This window comes from Lepisosteus oculatus, chromosome 16, assembly GCF_040954835.1.
Source record: "Lepisosteus oculatus isolate fLepOcu1 chromosome 16, fLepOcu1.hap2, whole genome shotgun sequence".
Classification (NCBI taxonomy): Eukaryota; Metazoa; Chordata; class Actinopteri; order Semionotiformes; family Lepisosteidae; genus Lepisosteus; species Lepisosteus oculatus.
This window is the reverse complement of record NC_090711.1, coordinates 12,959,673-12,975,509: the sequence shown is the minus strand read 5'-3', so window position 1 is coordinate 12,975,509 and position 15,837 is coordinate 12,959,673. Positions and strand designations below refer to the sequence as shown.

The 15,837-nt window shown below is 41.9% G+C and overlaps 1 protein-coding gene across 3 annotated transcripts in view; it reads right to left on the bottom strand.

Moving 5' to 3' along the window:
• Positions 1–2,040: 2,040 nt before the first annotated feature.
• Positions 2,041–15,837, bottom strand: part of pkig (protein kinase (cAMP-dependent, catalytic) inhibitor gamma) — a 38,819-nt gene continuing 25,022 nt past the window's right edge. For all 3 annotated transcript variants that reach the window (XM_006639461.3, XM_015364695.2, XM_015364696.2), the window contains exons 2-3: positions 4,437–4,615; positions 2,041–2,830 (exon numbers count right to left, since the gene is read on the bottom strand). In XM_006639461.3, coding sequence (XP_006639524.1) covers positions 2,745–2,830; positions 4,437–4,587 — 237 coding nt within the window. In that variant the 5' untranslated portion in view covers positions 4,588–4,615 and the 3' untranslated portion in view covers positions 2,041–2,744. The remainder of the gene's footprint in view (positions 2,831–4,436; positions 4,616–15,837) is intronic.

Genomic DNA, 15,837 nt, shown 5'->3' with positions numbered 1-15,837 from the left:
ATAGATTATATTTTGGCAAACACAAAAACAATATAAAAACTAAAAGCCATTAAACACTATTCAATAATTGAATTGCTACCTCAAATGAGCCTTTTTTTTCTTTCCGGTTTTCTTTATGAAATTAAAATCATTTAGTATAAGATATAAGATCACTTTATTGGACATATACAATTTCTTGCATTAGGAATTCATCTTTTCGCAGACCCCAGCTTGCTCTCCATGAGACACACAGACAGGGAGAGGAGCTGGGGGTCTGCGAAAAGACGAATCTGAAGATCAAAAAGTCGGACATCAGAAAGCTGCACAGGGAGTCTAGAGGAGTATGTTTGGCGATAATTGTTTTTTACTTAGCATTTTTGTGTGACAGCTGTTCTGAAAAAACTTGGGATTAAGCAGCCAAACAAAAAAGAACAAAGTCAGACAACAGTAAGGGGATTTCCAGCAGTTTACCTGGTGAAACAGCTGCAGGACTCAAACCTCAGATAGCTGGCATCTACCTGTGATGTCTCGACAGAGACTTAAGTAAAATGTGTTGCGCTGCGATCTATCTACTCACAAGACGGCACCAGTTATTGCGATACAGCAGGCAGAGAGCCGCTCATCTCTTCTGTATATGCGCTGCAACACACTGTTCTGGTCCGGGAAGGTCAACAAGTTCCAGTCGTTGTCTGTCTCCTTTTGTTTGCACATAGGACACAGCTGTGCAGTAAAAGAATGAGACTTGCAACTCCATGTGGTGAAGGGCTCCTTCCACAGCTGTGTCTGCCGAGTCACCCCAGGGCTCTGGTCTTGGCGTTTCATCAAGTCGGAGGACAAGGAGGCTCAGCAGCGCGCCGAGGGCGACGCACGGTGAGTCAGCGGGGGTTTGAACGGGCAACCTTCCGTCCGTCCGTTTCCCGACCTCTTTGTCCGACGCCAGTCCACCGCCCAAACACGCACACGACTCACACCGGGGCCCGTTTGCCCAGACGCCAGTGAACCTACCTGCAAGTCTCGGGACTGAGGGAGGAAACCGGAGCGCCCAGAGGAAACTCGCCCGAATACAGAGAGAACACACAAACTCCATACGGGTAAGGAAGTACAGAATTGAACCCACTGCCCCCTTCTCTTCCCCAACTGGGAGTCTCCTATTAACAAGTCTTTTCTACCGACAACCTATCCTCACTTCTGCAGCACAATAACTCTGCACTGTGAGACAGAGAAAGGGGGCTAACAAACGAGCCCAACTTTTTAGGTTTGAGGCTCATCAAGACCTAAACTACCTGCTAGAGGTTTTTTTTTAACGAACTCGGCCACATAACAGGTACTACTTACATAAGAGGATAGTCCCCCAGCTTCAAGATCTTCCATTGCATGTCTCTCTTGTGCACTACAGCAATAATCTGTAATACTCAGCGAGTTATTTCCAATAAGTTGTTTTAACAACCAACCATAAATTGCAGCCCAAAGCAAAGGAAAGAACAGCTCTATTTTAAAAACCCAAAAGAACGAGGCTCCCGTTGAACTTTCTGAGCTTCTATGAGACTTACTGGAATAAGACGTTTCATTATTAGCAGGTTTACGGGAAGAAAAAGTATAAAAATGCAGCTATGGCAACAGCTGACTGTATTACACAGGAGAAACCACTTCCAGAAGCATAACCAAACCAATTACTGGTTAAAAGGCAGTCAGACATTATTGCATCATTTTACTCAGTCTAGGAGATGAAACTATTTTTTTGTTGTTGACCCAAGTGAGCATAAGCTAATATCACTGTAAAATTCCAAGTGCAAGACAATTAGTTTCTGTGTTTTCATATTGTTCTTCCAGCCTCAAAGGTTAAAATAACTACCACAATTAACAAACACCACCTCTTAATGAAAGACAGTGTCAATGGGCTTTTCATAGCAAAAAAGCTGAAATAATAAATCCACCGATTTATTTAATATGTATATTTAACTTTTTCTATTCTGGACAGCAACTAAAAATTAAAACAGAAACCTTTTGCATTGCAAGAAAAAATGCCAAATTATTGTTAAGAGACTGTCAGGTAAAAATATGTATACTGTACTTTTGATTTATTTTGTTTTCAAAACTCTATTACAAACATATCTCAGAAAGCGTTCTAAAATAAATACTATCTCCTAAAGTATAGGCATGTTTCATAGTCAACGAAATACAATATTTGTGATATTAAAGGTTGGTCAGATATGAAACAGAAACAGAAAATGGTTTTCAGAAAAGAAACAAAAAACATAAATGTATATATAAATTGTATATACAAAATTAGGACTGCTTTTGGTAATATGGGGCTTGACATTTTAGGTCTAGGTAGGTTTAAATCAGAAACATCTTTCTTTCCAAAACTTGTAGAAGATGTGTGTTGTCTTTTCTGTTCCTTTTTTGGATGAGAAAAAGATTGCTACTCTTTGGAATATCCTATCCAGTGGGAATCATTGCAGCATACAAAATCCATTCCAAAGAGTGGAATCACAAAGAAAACCAAAAGAAAGGCTCTGTCACAAATTAGAGGATACACCCAAGAACAAACTTGTTTTTTTTTTAATTCTGTATTGTTCCCAAGAATCCAACATCAGGAAATTATTCTGAGGTTTTATGAAATGGGATACTCTTGTTTTCCATGGTACTCCCACGGGACACAGTGGATCTACGAAAGGGTTCTGTCCGAGTTTCTCTCCAGAGGGAGTCTGATAGTGTTAGTGGGTCTGTTGATTGGAGGCCTGTTCCTGGCAGTCTAAGTTCATTTAAGAAGGTCCCTCTTTCTCTTGTCCTTCCTGACTCCCAGCCACCTCCCCTTGGGAGCTCTGCGATGCTATCGTGCCTTCCTCTTCTGCAAAACACAATCATTGCACTCAGTCATTAATGCTGAAATTGGACAACAATTTGACACGGCAGAGCATTTATTTCTACAACAGTTTCAGACAAATTGGTGATATGGATGGCTTCAAGACAAAGCAAGAGAGAAAAATTATGTATTTTTTCCAAGGTAAAAAGTTTAAACTGGATGTTTAGATTATAGTTGCAGAATTATAAAGCAAAAAAAAAAACCCCAATACAAAACAGCATTCCAACAGTGGCCCGACTGTTTAAACCGACTCTGAACCAATTATTCTGGGTCTCTTTCTATAGAGTTTAATTAAATCCTGCTCCACAGCATAACTTCAAGAATAACAGAAGCATACACAAAATGCATAAGACAAAACTCACAAAGACACTGCTTTAGCCCCAATAAACTAATGCAATACAATGTCTTTCATGCTACCTTTAATAAACAAGTAAAAAGTAACCCTTCAAACACAGCCCCATAAGTACAACACGAGTCTGGCCTGATTTTGAATGATGGGATGATTCTGAAGAGGTGAGACAAGGCTGTGAGCAATCCTCAATATCATAATCAGTTTTCCTGGATGATCTACGTCTGTGAATTACAGGACACCCTTAAAGCAGTTTAAAGTAGCATAAAGGAGTTCCACCTTTTTTTACTCTGTCTTACAGATAAATGCTTCAAATACTTTCCAGCAAAATAATTGTTAAATGAACAAAGTTTCAACACCGTAGCTAGCTTGTTCAAAACAGACTCGGAAAGAAGGAGAACTTTGAACATTTTCCCCTCCAAAGTGCGAAATCAAACAAATGACCACACAGAACTGGTTGCCATGGGAATTCCACTTTGCTTTAAACAAAGATCGGCTTGTTTTAAAAATACAAGAATGGCCACGTTACGCTGAAGTAGGTTTTCATCAAGTCATCTGTCACAGACCAGAATGAGCTGTAACCCACACACATCGGAAAAGAGTGAGGAAGCAGATTTTTCTTTTTCACCGCAAGAGATAAAGCAGTTTTCCGGCCGGGTTATACAATTCATTATTCATTTAAAAAAGCAACGCGTCCGATCCTCAAAGTTTCGAGCAATGCAAGATTCCTTCAAGTGGTTGCAAAAAGGAGACAATATTTTTAAAAATTGACACGCTATCAAATTTGATAGAGACAACAGAAAAGCACAGCTTCAGATAAAAATGAAAGCCCTATGATTTTCAAGTGATGTGAGCCACTAACACTGACCACTACTGGGGTATGCATCATAAAATACGACCTTAAAATACTGCCCTTCCATCATGATCGAAATTTGGTGCATTATACATTTTCGGATATAATCGCTTCTTGAAATCCGACAGTCCACATTCTGAAATTGTTGAGTGATGGGATTAAACTCTGGGTGATCGGAGTACTACGCCCAGCTCATTACTTGCTCCGCGCCCTGCCTGCATGGTGGCCACCTCCTCCTCTCCTCCCCCTTGTGTCTGTGTGCTTGACAACCCGTTTCTCAACCCTGCCTCCAGCCGCGAAGACCTACAACCTCCTATTGCGTTTTTGGGGGCGTGTGAATGAAAGCGGGTACCTGCAGGGCCAGCTTCCTGAACGCCCTGCACACTCACCTGGAGCTTTCAGGTCCATCTGAGCCATGTCTTTGGTGAGCTCGCCTGTTCCCACTTTGGCTCCTTCCCCGCCGATGTCGGGAACGGCGTTCCTGCGGCCCGTGCGGTCGCAGCTGATGAAATCCGAATATGCTGACTCCACCTCCATCATCTCTCCATCACAGCCACTCTCATAACACCTAGTGGGGAGCAGGAGGAGAGAGCGGTAGAGTGCAGAACAACACCCTGCCCTTGCAATGCATTAAACTGACATGTATGGATTTCCCATCTAAGCCCTTAGGAATGTCTTCTAAAAAGCTGTAGCTCTGAATGGCTAAATGGACACATTTCCTCTGAAAGCACAATAAATACATCCATTAAGAGCACCGTGAGCAAAAAAAAAGACCTTAGTACAGCAGCGAAAGAAAATGGGGTTAACTTTCTCCAAAATGTGTTTTTTTTTCTTTTACCAGCTTAACCAATTTCAGTTAGAAAAACGAGCAGGTACACAATCTGGGTACTAACTTGATTTAAAGTGGTGGGCAGAACTGCTATAACTGTCGCAGACTAGAACCAAAACTGAAAACTGGCCTTTTCACAAAAACTACCAAATGAAACGATACAGATACGATGAACCAAAGGGATAACCGTGAGACTAACCACCTTCTGCTGACCTCATAAATTAGTGAAGAGATGGGCAGGCAATAAGATAATTCCTCTCACATGGCAGCACCAGCAGTTTGTCCTGTGTGCTCCGCATACACACAGGCTTGGGTTTTGCTTTGTTGAAAGTTGCATGACAGCTTTACCAAAACCCATAGCACAGACCCTGAAAACTGTGAAATGAGGTCGTTGGAATGGTTAATCCTTCACCATTAACCCATGTGTCCTATTTAAAACAATGGGCTGCCATTCTAAATGGGAGGGAAAGACAGCAAGCACGCTGTCAACCCTGGACAGACACTGGTGAATTGTCATGAGTGGCTCAGCAGGAGCAACAGGAAGAGGGAAAACTATTGTGCTCGATCTGTTCTCGTGGCTACAGTCCATTTCACAGTCCCCCCCCCCCTTCAACAGCCTTGGAAGAGAAGCCACATGCCTCAGTTTCATTCTGAGGATCAAGGTCAGGTACAGAGACTGGTGGAGCAGGTGCAGCAGTCTCTAGTCCACTTCTCTCAGACTCAAGCATGAAGCACACAGTAGTTCAAGTACAAGTTTATTGTCATTATACTCATACACCGGTATATGGTATAACGAACCGCTCTTTAGCTAGCTCTCAGACAGTAAGCAGTGCAAAAAAAACAACAACAATACAATTGTATAAGAAAAGAAAGACAGAGACAACAGGCAATGTGCAAAACAACACCAGTTGTGCAAAATCATACCTCAACAGAATGAAATAAAGGATTAAGAAAATTACGGGGAGTGAACTTCTTGAAATAAGAGGTAGATTTCAATGTGTGTTTGAGTTTTAATAAAGAGAAGTCACTGTAAGGGTTCAGATCTTAGGTGAGAGAGGCTGGGAGATTAATAGTTTGATAGTGCAGGGGTAAAAACTGTCTCTGAGTCTGGCAGTCCGGGCCCGAATGCTCCGGTACCGCTTTCCAGATGGTAGAGGCTCAAACAGTCTGTAGCTGGGGTCTGATGAGGCTAAAAACTTGTGCCGAACCGGGTACTGAACTTGGATCGCCTAGACAGAACCGCTATTAGCGAACCCACTGTACCAACGGGCTGCTCAGGCATCTCAGGACTCAGATCCAATATGCCCTGTATCCAATATGCGACTGTATGTCGGACTTTTTCCCCAATTTACAATTTTGCCCATTCTTTGAAAGCACTTACACACATATATGAAGCTTTGCTGCAACTGCTTCTTTAACATGTACACAGATGTGCAATATGTGGAGACACTGCCATGATATAAAGAAACAGAACAGCTACTATTGCAAAAAAAAAATGAGCAGAGATTTCAGAATGAGAAGGAAACTCAAATTCCATTTCCTGAAGAGATTACCAGGCATCTGTAAGTGCATCACTTAACTACTTCAGCCATTTTCAAAGCACTCTAAGAAGTACTTACCAATGTGCGAATGCCATTGTAATTTTCTGGAAAAAATGGCTCATCATGCTTCTGCCAAACTACTTGTAAATGTAAAACATTTCTCACCACTTGACAATATACAAATAACACTAATGTAACTCAGCACAGATTTCTTCTTTTTTCGGGGGGAGGAGGCAGGAAAGAAGAAGCTTTTCATAAGCTTAAAAGCTGACAAGAGATGACTAAGTGTCAGGGCCATGCATTCTACACTTATATACACAGAAAAGACCCACTGAAAACTTAAAAATATGCACTGCAATATTACACCACACATAGCAATTTATTCATTTCAAGTTCCATCTGAAAGCCTAAACTTATGGTATTATTATATGTATTGAAACAGCTACTGATCTGTTTTGCAAAATACCAGAACTTGTGCAGAGCGCAGTGTTAGCATTACCTCACAGAGCTGGGGTGCAGGGTTCAATTTCAGACCTAGGGTGCTCTCTGTGTTCACATGGGTTTCTTCTGGGGGTTCCAGTTTCCTCCCACTGTCCAAAGACATACTGGTATGTTAATTAGCTTCTGAAAAAAATTGACCCTAGGTGTGAGTATGTGCATGTATGTCTGTCTGTGAGCCCTGAGATGGACTGGCGTCCTGTCCAGGGTGTATCCTGCCTTGCGCCTGTTGCTTGCCATCCATTTTCTAACCACGTTAGCCAACACAGGAGCCTGTATTGGATCAAGCAGTTTGAAAATGGATGGATGGAAGAAACTTGTTCACTAACAGAAGGTACTGTTCTTTTAACATCAAGTTAACAGGTAAAAAGTCCCTAAAAGCCCAAGATGAAGGTAACAGATTAAAAAAAAAAAGCTCTGATAAACTTGGTTTGGAACATTCAGTGTATGTCAGTTCAAACTTTAATTGACTTTTTTACCTGAAGTTCCAAAACACACAAGAGTCTTGAGAAGCAGGGCTATCCCTGAAGTAAACAACAACAAGGATACAAGGAGATCGGAGCCATTGATCATAAACGAAGATCTAAGTTAACATGTTTACTTGTATAAAGCTGAAAACTTAAGCAGAATTTAAAAAAATGCCTCAGACTTCTAATGCCAATGTTAAGTATCTGTCCAGCCCACCATTTTCTAAACACTTCTTCCAATTCAGTGTTGTGGGGGAGCCAGAGCCTATCCCAGCAAGCAACAGGAGCAACACAGGTCACACCCTGAACAGGACGCCAGTCCATCACAGGGCAGTTTTCCCAGAAACCATTTTGGTTTTTGGACTGTAGGAGGAGACCCATACCACCCCAGGGAGAACATGCAGACTCCACACAGACAGCACTCCAGGTGTGGAACTTAACAAAGGGCCCCAGCACTGCAAGGCAGAAATGCTATCCAGTCACCATGCTGCCCATTAAGTATATACATCACTTATAATAAACTATTCAATGCAATATCCTTCAATTCCCCATGGCAGAATGGATTAAAGTAATTGTGATAGGAGACAGTATTTCTCTTTCACCCACACAAAGAAAAGATCAATAACCTGATACTTCTCGAGCAAGAATCCACTGAGCCCACATTTGATGTTCATTAAAATAAAAATTTCCAACTATTTAAACTAGGTCATACATCAGTGCGAAGACTGAGACACAAATGTAAGACTACGCTGCTGTTTGCTTTCAAGGAAAGAATTCTAATGAACAGAAAAAACAGGCCCACAGCAGGGAGTAGATCTGCTAAATTCCTCTTTCAGCTCAGCTAAGAAAACATCTACAGTACATTTAGGCCTCCCAGATGACAAGACGTATGAAGACACACTTAGTATCAGGTGGTTTAATGTAGAATCTGTGTTTATTTCCACACTGTCACCATTATTTGTTTGCCACTGCTGTTAAGAAGTCATATTATGCTAATCATTATGAAAGAAGGACAAAAATAATAATTTTACCTTCTGCTCATCCACCATACAGTATTTAAAATAATATAAAAGCAAATATAAAACATCCCAATCGGTTTATCTCCATGTTCAAGGCAGGAAAGTGGCTATCAAGAATGTGAAATAGAACAGTAGCTTACTTGTCTAGGCAGAGATTGCCTGAGCCGACATCCGTCTTTGATCACTGTTCAACCACTTTCAGCAGAAAATGCCTTCAAGAGGAAGGACAATCAGGCGAGGCAGCTATCAATACTGCAGTCATTTAAACATCTATAATGGTGCTCTGACAGAAACAATATTTTTGATCCACATCATTGAGAAATAAATCAGCTTGCTTCTGCACATAAAATCATTACGAAATTAAAGATTAAGAAGGAACCTCACTCTCCATGTCCGGGAGAGAGCCTTTAAGTCATTATTTACGAAGTGCATTACTCAGTAACCACTTTAGCCAACTCTTTAAAATGCTTTTTAAAATATGTAATATACAACAGTAAGCAGCATTAGCTGAAGGCTGGAAACACCTACAGTTGAAAAAAATTGAAAAGAATTAACCACACGGCTTCTACAGAAGTTGAACCGTCACAAACTTCCTGGAATGTTTTCCAGTAAAATGGAGAGTTGGCAGCTCTTCTTTCCCAGTGACACAGTGACCCCAGACCTACTGGTTCCCAAAGATTTTCATTTGCATTTTTTGAATGTCAAGTCAATACTTCAGAAAACCTTTTTTCTGTAAACAATCCGAGAGTGGAAGGCACTCAGGGCCAATACTTCAAGAGAATCCACAGCAGAAAGGCGAACCAGACGTCAGAACAGCACACAGAGGAATTCTGGCTGAGAAATGCCAAGCATGTTACAGTATGTTCACAAAGACCAGATACGGGTCTGACCATTAGAACTCGCCCTAAATCATCAATATGATTGCAAACTTCACTGAGAGTTCAGAAGCAAATGGTGATTTTTTAAATCAATTTTTGATTATTTATTAAGCTGGGTAAGAAAACATGAAAGACTATGGTTACAGATAGAAGGAAGTCGCTTGTCATTTGTCTGCTCTTGGAATTTTTGCTTCAGCAACATGGCTACTGCTTTCTCCTGCTAAGTTACAACTTCCAGTTGTAACTTCAGCACGCCAGAGAAGCAGATAGAGCAGGTTTATATCTGTTGTATTCTAGCACTTTGCTAACCTGTGGCAAGCCTGCTGTTTACAAACCAAGACCATCCAGTTTACTTCAGAAATAAACATATGAACACAGCTTTCTTTTACAGGTGGCAGTGGATAGTTGTGCTGCCTCACAGCACTGAGGCTCTGGGCTCCATTCTGGGCCTAGGGTTCTATCTGCATTGAGTTTGTATGTTCTCCCCATTTCTGTGCAGGTTTTGACCAGGAGCACCAGTCTCCCTCCCACAATCCAAACACATGGTGGTCTGTCTGTGCCCTACCATGCTGGTAGGTTAACTGGCTTCTGGGAAAATTGGCCCTGGTCCATCTGCACCCTGTGAAATACTGGAGTCCTGTCTAAGATGTACCCTGCCTTGTGCTCACTGCTTGCCAGGATAAGATTAGAAAATGGATAGAAGGATGCTTTCTTTTAAGCAGGCAGTAGCTGGTCTACAATTTTTTTTTTCATAAAGGAGAAGCTGTCTGATTTAGTTCTGGGAGCAACAGCCCATTTTATCCCCATATATAGTACAAGAACGTCTGAGGATCGCTGCTGCTTCCGAGAGACAGATTAGCTATCTATTCAAATGATTATGCATGCATTCAAAATAGCCAGTCAGTAAGGAGGCAGTAATCACAATCACTTCTGAGTTTAAATTGCGAACCCACAGTCTCATGTACTGATTTGCAGAGTCGACTGAATATGTTAAATCAATTTTTTCAAGCGGCTGTATCTTTTTTGCTATGCATTGCTGTCGACAAAGTGATTCGGCAGTTTTTGTGTTCAATGAGGGCACTACTCATTTTGCCAGGCTGCAAGTTCCAAACAGTAGTTTTTTTGTTTTGTTGCTGCTGTGGAACGGCTCTGTGCCATCTGAACCCCTGCGACTCGAATTTCAGTAATTGCACATTGCTCTGATGCCAGGAAATGTGATCAGGCTGGCACATTTTTACACCTACAGAGAGATGGAAAAGACTCCACATACAATCTGGAAAAAGAGATTTCTTTAATGAGCAGAAGCTCATTAAGCTTCTAACCACTGCAAAACAACAAAGACAACCTGCCTTTTTACCACTGAAAACAATTTTCTTTTAACTGTATCCTACATTTACAGAACAACTGTGTCTGTAGAGTGGAATGGTGGCATCCAGGTGAACAGTGCTGCCTCACAGCTCTGCAGCTCTTGGCTCTAAGGGTCTGGGCCTGGACTGGCTACTCAGGCCTGGGAGATCTTTTGTGTGGAGCTGTCATATTGTCCTTGTGTCCGCATTTCCAGAGGCAATCTGGCTGGGTTCCTTGGTGGACTGGTGCCCTGTCCAGGGTGTGGTCCTGCCTTGTGTCCTGTGATGGACTGGTGTCCTGTCCAAGGTGTGGTCCTGCTTTGTGTCCTGTGATGGTTTGGTGTCCTGTCCATGGTGTGGTCCTGCCTTGTGCCCTGTGACGGACTGGTGTCCTGTCCAGGGTGTGGTCCTGCCTTGTGTCCTGTGACGGACTGGTGTCCTGTCCAAGGTGTGGTCCTGCTTTGTGTCCTGTGATGGACTGGTGTCCTGTCCAAGGTGTGGTCCTGCTTTGTGTCCTGTGATGGACTGGTGTCCTGTCCAAGGTGTGGTCCTGCTTTGTGTCCTGTGATGGACTGGTGTCCTGTCCAAGGTGTGGTCCTGCTTTGTGTCCTGTGATGGACTGGTGTCCTGTCCAAGGTGTGGTCCTGCTTTGTGTCCTGTGATGGACTGGTGTCCTGTCCAGGGTGTGGTCCTGCTTTGTGCCATGTGATGGACTGGTGTCCTGTCCAGGGTGTGGTCCTGCCTTGTGTCCTGTCCAGGGTGTGGTCCTGCCTTGTGTCCTGTCCAGGGTGTGGTCCTGCCTTGTGCCCTGTGACGGACTGGTGTCCTGTCCAGGGTGTGGTCCTGTCTTGTGCCCTGTGACGGACTGGTGTCCTGTCCAGGGTGTGGTCCTGTCTTGTGCCCTGTGACGGACTGGTGTCCTGTCCAGGGTGTGGTCCTGTCTTGTGCCCTGTGATGGACTGGTGTCCTGTCCAGGGTGTGGTCCTGCCTTGTGTCCTGTGGGACTGGTGTCCTGTCCAGGGTGTGGTCCTGCCTTGTGTCCTGTGGGACTGGTGTCCTGTCCAGGGTGTGGTCCTGTCTTGTGTCCTGTGGGACTGGTGTCCTGTCCAGGGTGTGGTCCTGCCTTGTGCCCTGTGATGGACTGGTGTCCTGTCCAGGGTGTGGTCCTGCCTTGTGTCCTGTGGGACTGGTGTCCTGTCCTGCCTGTATAGCCCTGCATTGTGCCCTGTGATGGACTGGGATCCTGTCCTGCCTGTATAGCCCTGCCTTTCACCATGTACTACCACGACAAGCATCCTGGTCACAAGCCTCACCAGTATTTAATACTGTAATACTTGATAGACGGCACAGTGTGGTCTGTTACTGCCAGCTGTAGTGACCAAGTGACCAAGAATGTACTAGGTACAATTCACCAGACCATCTACTGATAATCATATGTGTTAACTGTCTTTCACACTTTCAGTCCTCCAAAAGTAAAAATCCATTGATAAAATGCAAATAGTGAACTGTTTCATCACAGGTAAACCATGAGAGAACAATCTCAAATTAACAAATACAGTATATAATGTGTAACAAATTATGGCACAGACACAGTACTGGCATAAAAATACTTTTCAACAATGAAAACATTTTCGAAACAGAAATACTGTAAGAAAATACAATCAGTGCCACAAAATCACAGAAGGTCTACTGATCTGAACAAGCTAGGGTTTATATTTGCAAACCATTAAGCAAAATGGTAGAATGTAAATCATGCACATTGTTATTATAATGGGTATAAAATAACACATGAAAATGCACCCTGTAGGAAATGCACTGGTGTTCTCTATACAAGACAGATACTCTCACAGTGAACAACAGTCCATTTTTCATATCTTTACACGCTCTGTATCCAGAAAGCGGCTCTTCTTTTCCTGATAAGTGGTTGTGAAAACATTAGTATTGCTAATGTATTTTAATAGCCTAATTATGAGGTCTGATAGTACTAGGAAACTGATTTTGTTTTCCTAGAAATCAATATCAATGTAATTGCATACCTAACGATCATAGCTGTTTTATGGTTGAATACATTACACAATCCACTTTCATGAACTGTCTTAGGGTGTCCTGAAATGACACTTCAGATGTCTGAAAGACTATAAAAACATAAAGTGACACAATGCCAAGTAACCATGCCACTGACACAATGTTCACCCCTGGTTTTGCAGAAAACTCTGCCTGGCAGCCACAGTGTCATATGTTTGTTCAGTCTAATTTTATCCTGCTATTGAAGGTTGTCAGAGAGTGTATGCTGTGGTATATGTTAGCTTGGTTTAGTGATTCTTCACATCATGTGCATGTACAGTATTTCTATCCTGCTTTTGGGAAACGTTGGAGCTAAGTAGAGCTGTATACAGAGGTTAATTAACAGTTCACTCTAAAAAAGATATCCTTGCAGTAGACCTAAAAACTTCCCAAGACACCCAAAGCAGGAATAGCTTTTTTTTGTTGCAGAATGAACAAAACTGTACACAATAGTGTAGGCTGTATGAGGTCTTACAAATGCACTGGACAATTTTAACATAACATCTTAGTTTCACTTCTGCATGTCTCTTTGTAACCTCAGTTAAGCAGTAAACAACTGGTTTCAGAAAAGCCCTGTCACTGAGCCTCAACTCTTTGTCTTATCTGGGTTTTGCATTTCGGCTAACATTTCCAGTCAACACAAAGACAGACCAACTCTGCGGATATTATCTTTGCATCAGCTTTGAAAAGACATTATTTAATGAGAGCATAAGTTGTTTTATCAATACTCCTGCTCCTGAGGACTCACACACCTAATGGTTGCATGGGAGAATGGAGTTGTTTTAATTGCTTTCAGCTGGGTATTAATTCCAGAGTTTCAGAACTGCTTTCTGCCTTGTTGTCTGAAATGTAGCCAATGGGATAAACCAAGCTTGTGCGAGTGGCTGATGCATTTTCATTCCCACCTCTGCCAGTTTATCAAAAATCGATCACCTATTACGAACCGGTTTGTCAAAAATAAGGCTAGGTGCAAGTTCAGGAGACGCTGCTGTGAAGTTCTGTATGCTGAAGGTGTTGGAAACAATGTCCATGAAGTAAGCATGTTACTTAAAGTGTAAATAAGCAATGAAGGCAGCAGGTCAACTTAAGCCATCAACTAGAATCATAGATTCATAGGACACAAGGCATAGTTTTAGAGCTCAGCTGGTATGAAAACCAGCCAGCTGACCTCCAGGACTGGAGTTAGGAGCCGCTGCCTGAGTTTTCCAGGAGATATTAGCCTTCATCTTGGTTTCTCAAAGCAGAGTGAGAAGAGCCGATGTATCAGACACTCCTATCATCTCCCACTGTGGACGATCCCACAGTCCAGTGACTAGGAACCAGATACAACAGGCTGAAGGAACTGAACCACTTTAGTTTTGAACTGAGAAGACTATGGGCGACTGTGATTGAAGCACCCAGGGTCTCAATTCACCATGGAGCTTCTACAGAATGAGCAGTGAAACATAAACCAGAAGGCACAAGTGGAAAGTGCTTGGAAGTCCATTGAGAACAGGAGGCTTTTCCTCACGCAAAGGGTTGTTGGAGTCTGGAATGTCATACCCAACCATGTTGCTGAAGCTGGCTTCTTTCAAGAAATGGCTGGACAAGATTCTCACTTCACGTCATCCTTAGCAATCAAACCAGCCAGGTGGGCAGAATGGCCTCTCTTGTTGTTTCTCTCCTTTATTTAAACTATGCTTCCATACTTGACATAATCCTTATACACTAATGTGTGCTACAATATAGAAAAAAAAATATTCTCACAAGTTATAATAGAACATGATTATATTGTAACTATACAAAATAGCCTTCAGAACATGCCTTTCTGTTTGTGTTTCATGCAAGGCAGGGCTGTAAGGACTGTTGGCTGGTACTCCAACATTAGAGTCTGCCTTCAGGTGGAAATTCACAACTAGTTGTGACTGTGAGCACAGGTCAACCAAAAACAAAGCACCAAAGATGTGTACCATCTAGGGTTTATAATGTTCAAAGTACTCGGCCCTCCAAAAAAGAACAGTCTTAGAACACCCTAGATCAGCGATCTCACACACAATTCCTGCAGGGCCCAATGTCTTTTGTTTTTATTATTGGAACCTAGATACTCAATTAAACAAATAAACTATCTGTCCTGTCTGTTAGACATTTATGTATCTTACAGATGAGGATTTTTAAAATTCTATAAATTGTGTGATGTGCTGTGGTAACTGTAGATGTGTTATTTTGCAGTAAAATGAAAGCACCTTTCAAGAATGTAATGTTTTTAAGAGAATGCTCTTAAAAACTCAACAAAATGAGTTAAAGTACCAATACTTTTTTGTGTTTCAATACCTCTCAGTTTAGTATTTTCCCCGAAGTCTTTTACAGATGACTGAACGAACCCTTCACATCGTCAAAGGTACATTTAACAATAAAATACCTCAGAGTCAGGTTAGAAGTAGTACAATTACACTTTTAATTAAACCATTAGAACAACTATGTACCTGCCATTAGGTGGAACAAAAAACAGAAGACAGGTCTCAGTTGAGTTTGAGACCTCTGCTCTAGTCGTGGAAAAAATCGATATATGACGGAGATCGTTTATCCGGGATTCTCAACTTGTTTACTTGATTTTAACATAACTAGTAGAATTATTTTTGAACACGTCAAACTCCCAAAACCTGGTAGTGGTCCACTGCAAAGTCGAAAGTCAAAGCTGAACAGGGGTGAGAGGAGCTTTTGAATATTCGCCGTCACAAAAGACACATTTCTTTAGAACAAAACCTGGACAACCTTCTCTTTCTACTCACGATCCTTTAAAAAAACAATCTACTTGCTTCCTTTTCTCAGAACCCTTTCCTTCGGTTAGGATAAAAAAAAAGATGAAGGCTAATACTGAATTTTACATTCCTAAAATGTGTTTTCATTTTACTGCAAAATAACACATCTACAGTTACCTCAGTACATCACCCGATTTATCGCATTTCAAAAATCCTTATTTGTTGGAATATGAAGCATGTGGTAAGAAGTATTTAGTTTTTTCCTCCGTATTTATGTTCAAAGCAACATCAATGTGAAAATTCCTATGTGATGAGGCATATCCCCTCATTTTCCCAGATCAACCAAACCAAACGCCTACTCCTAACACACTGATCCTGAAACCGCTTGCATCATTTATTCAGCAATCGCC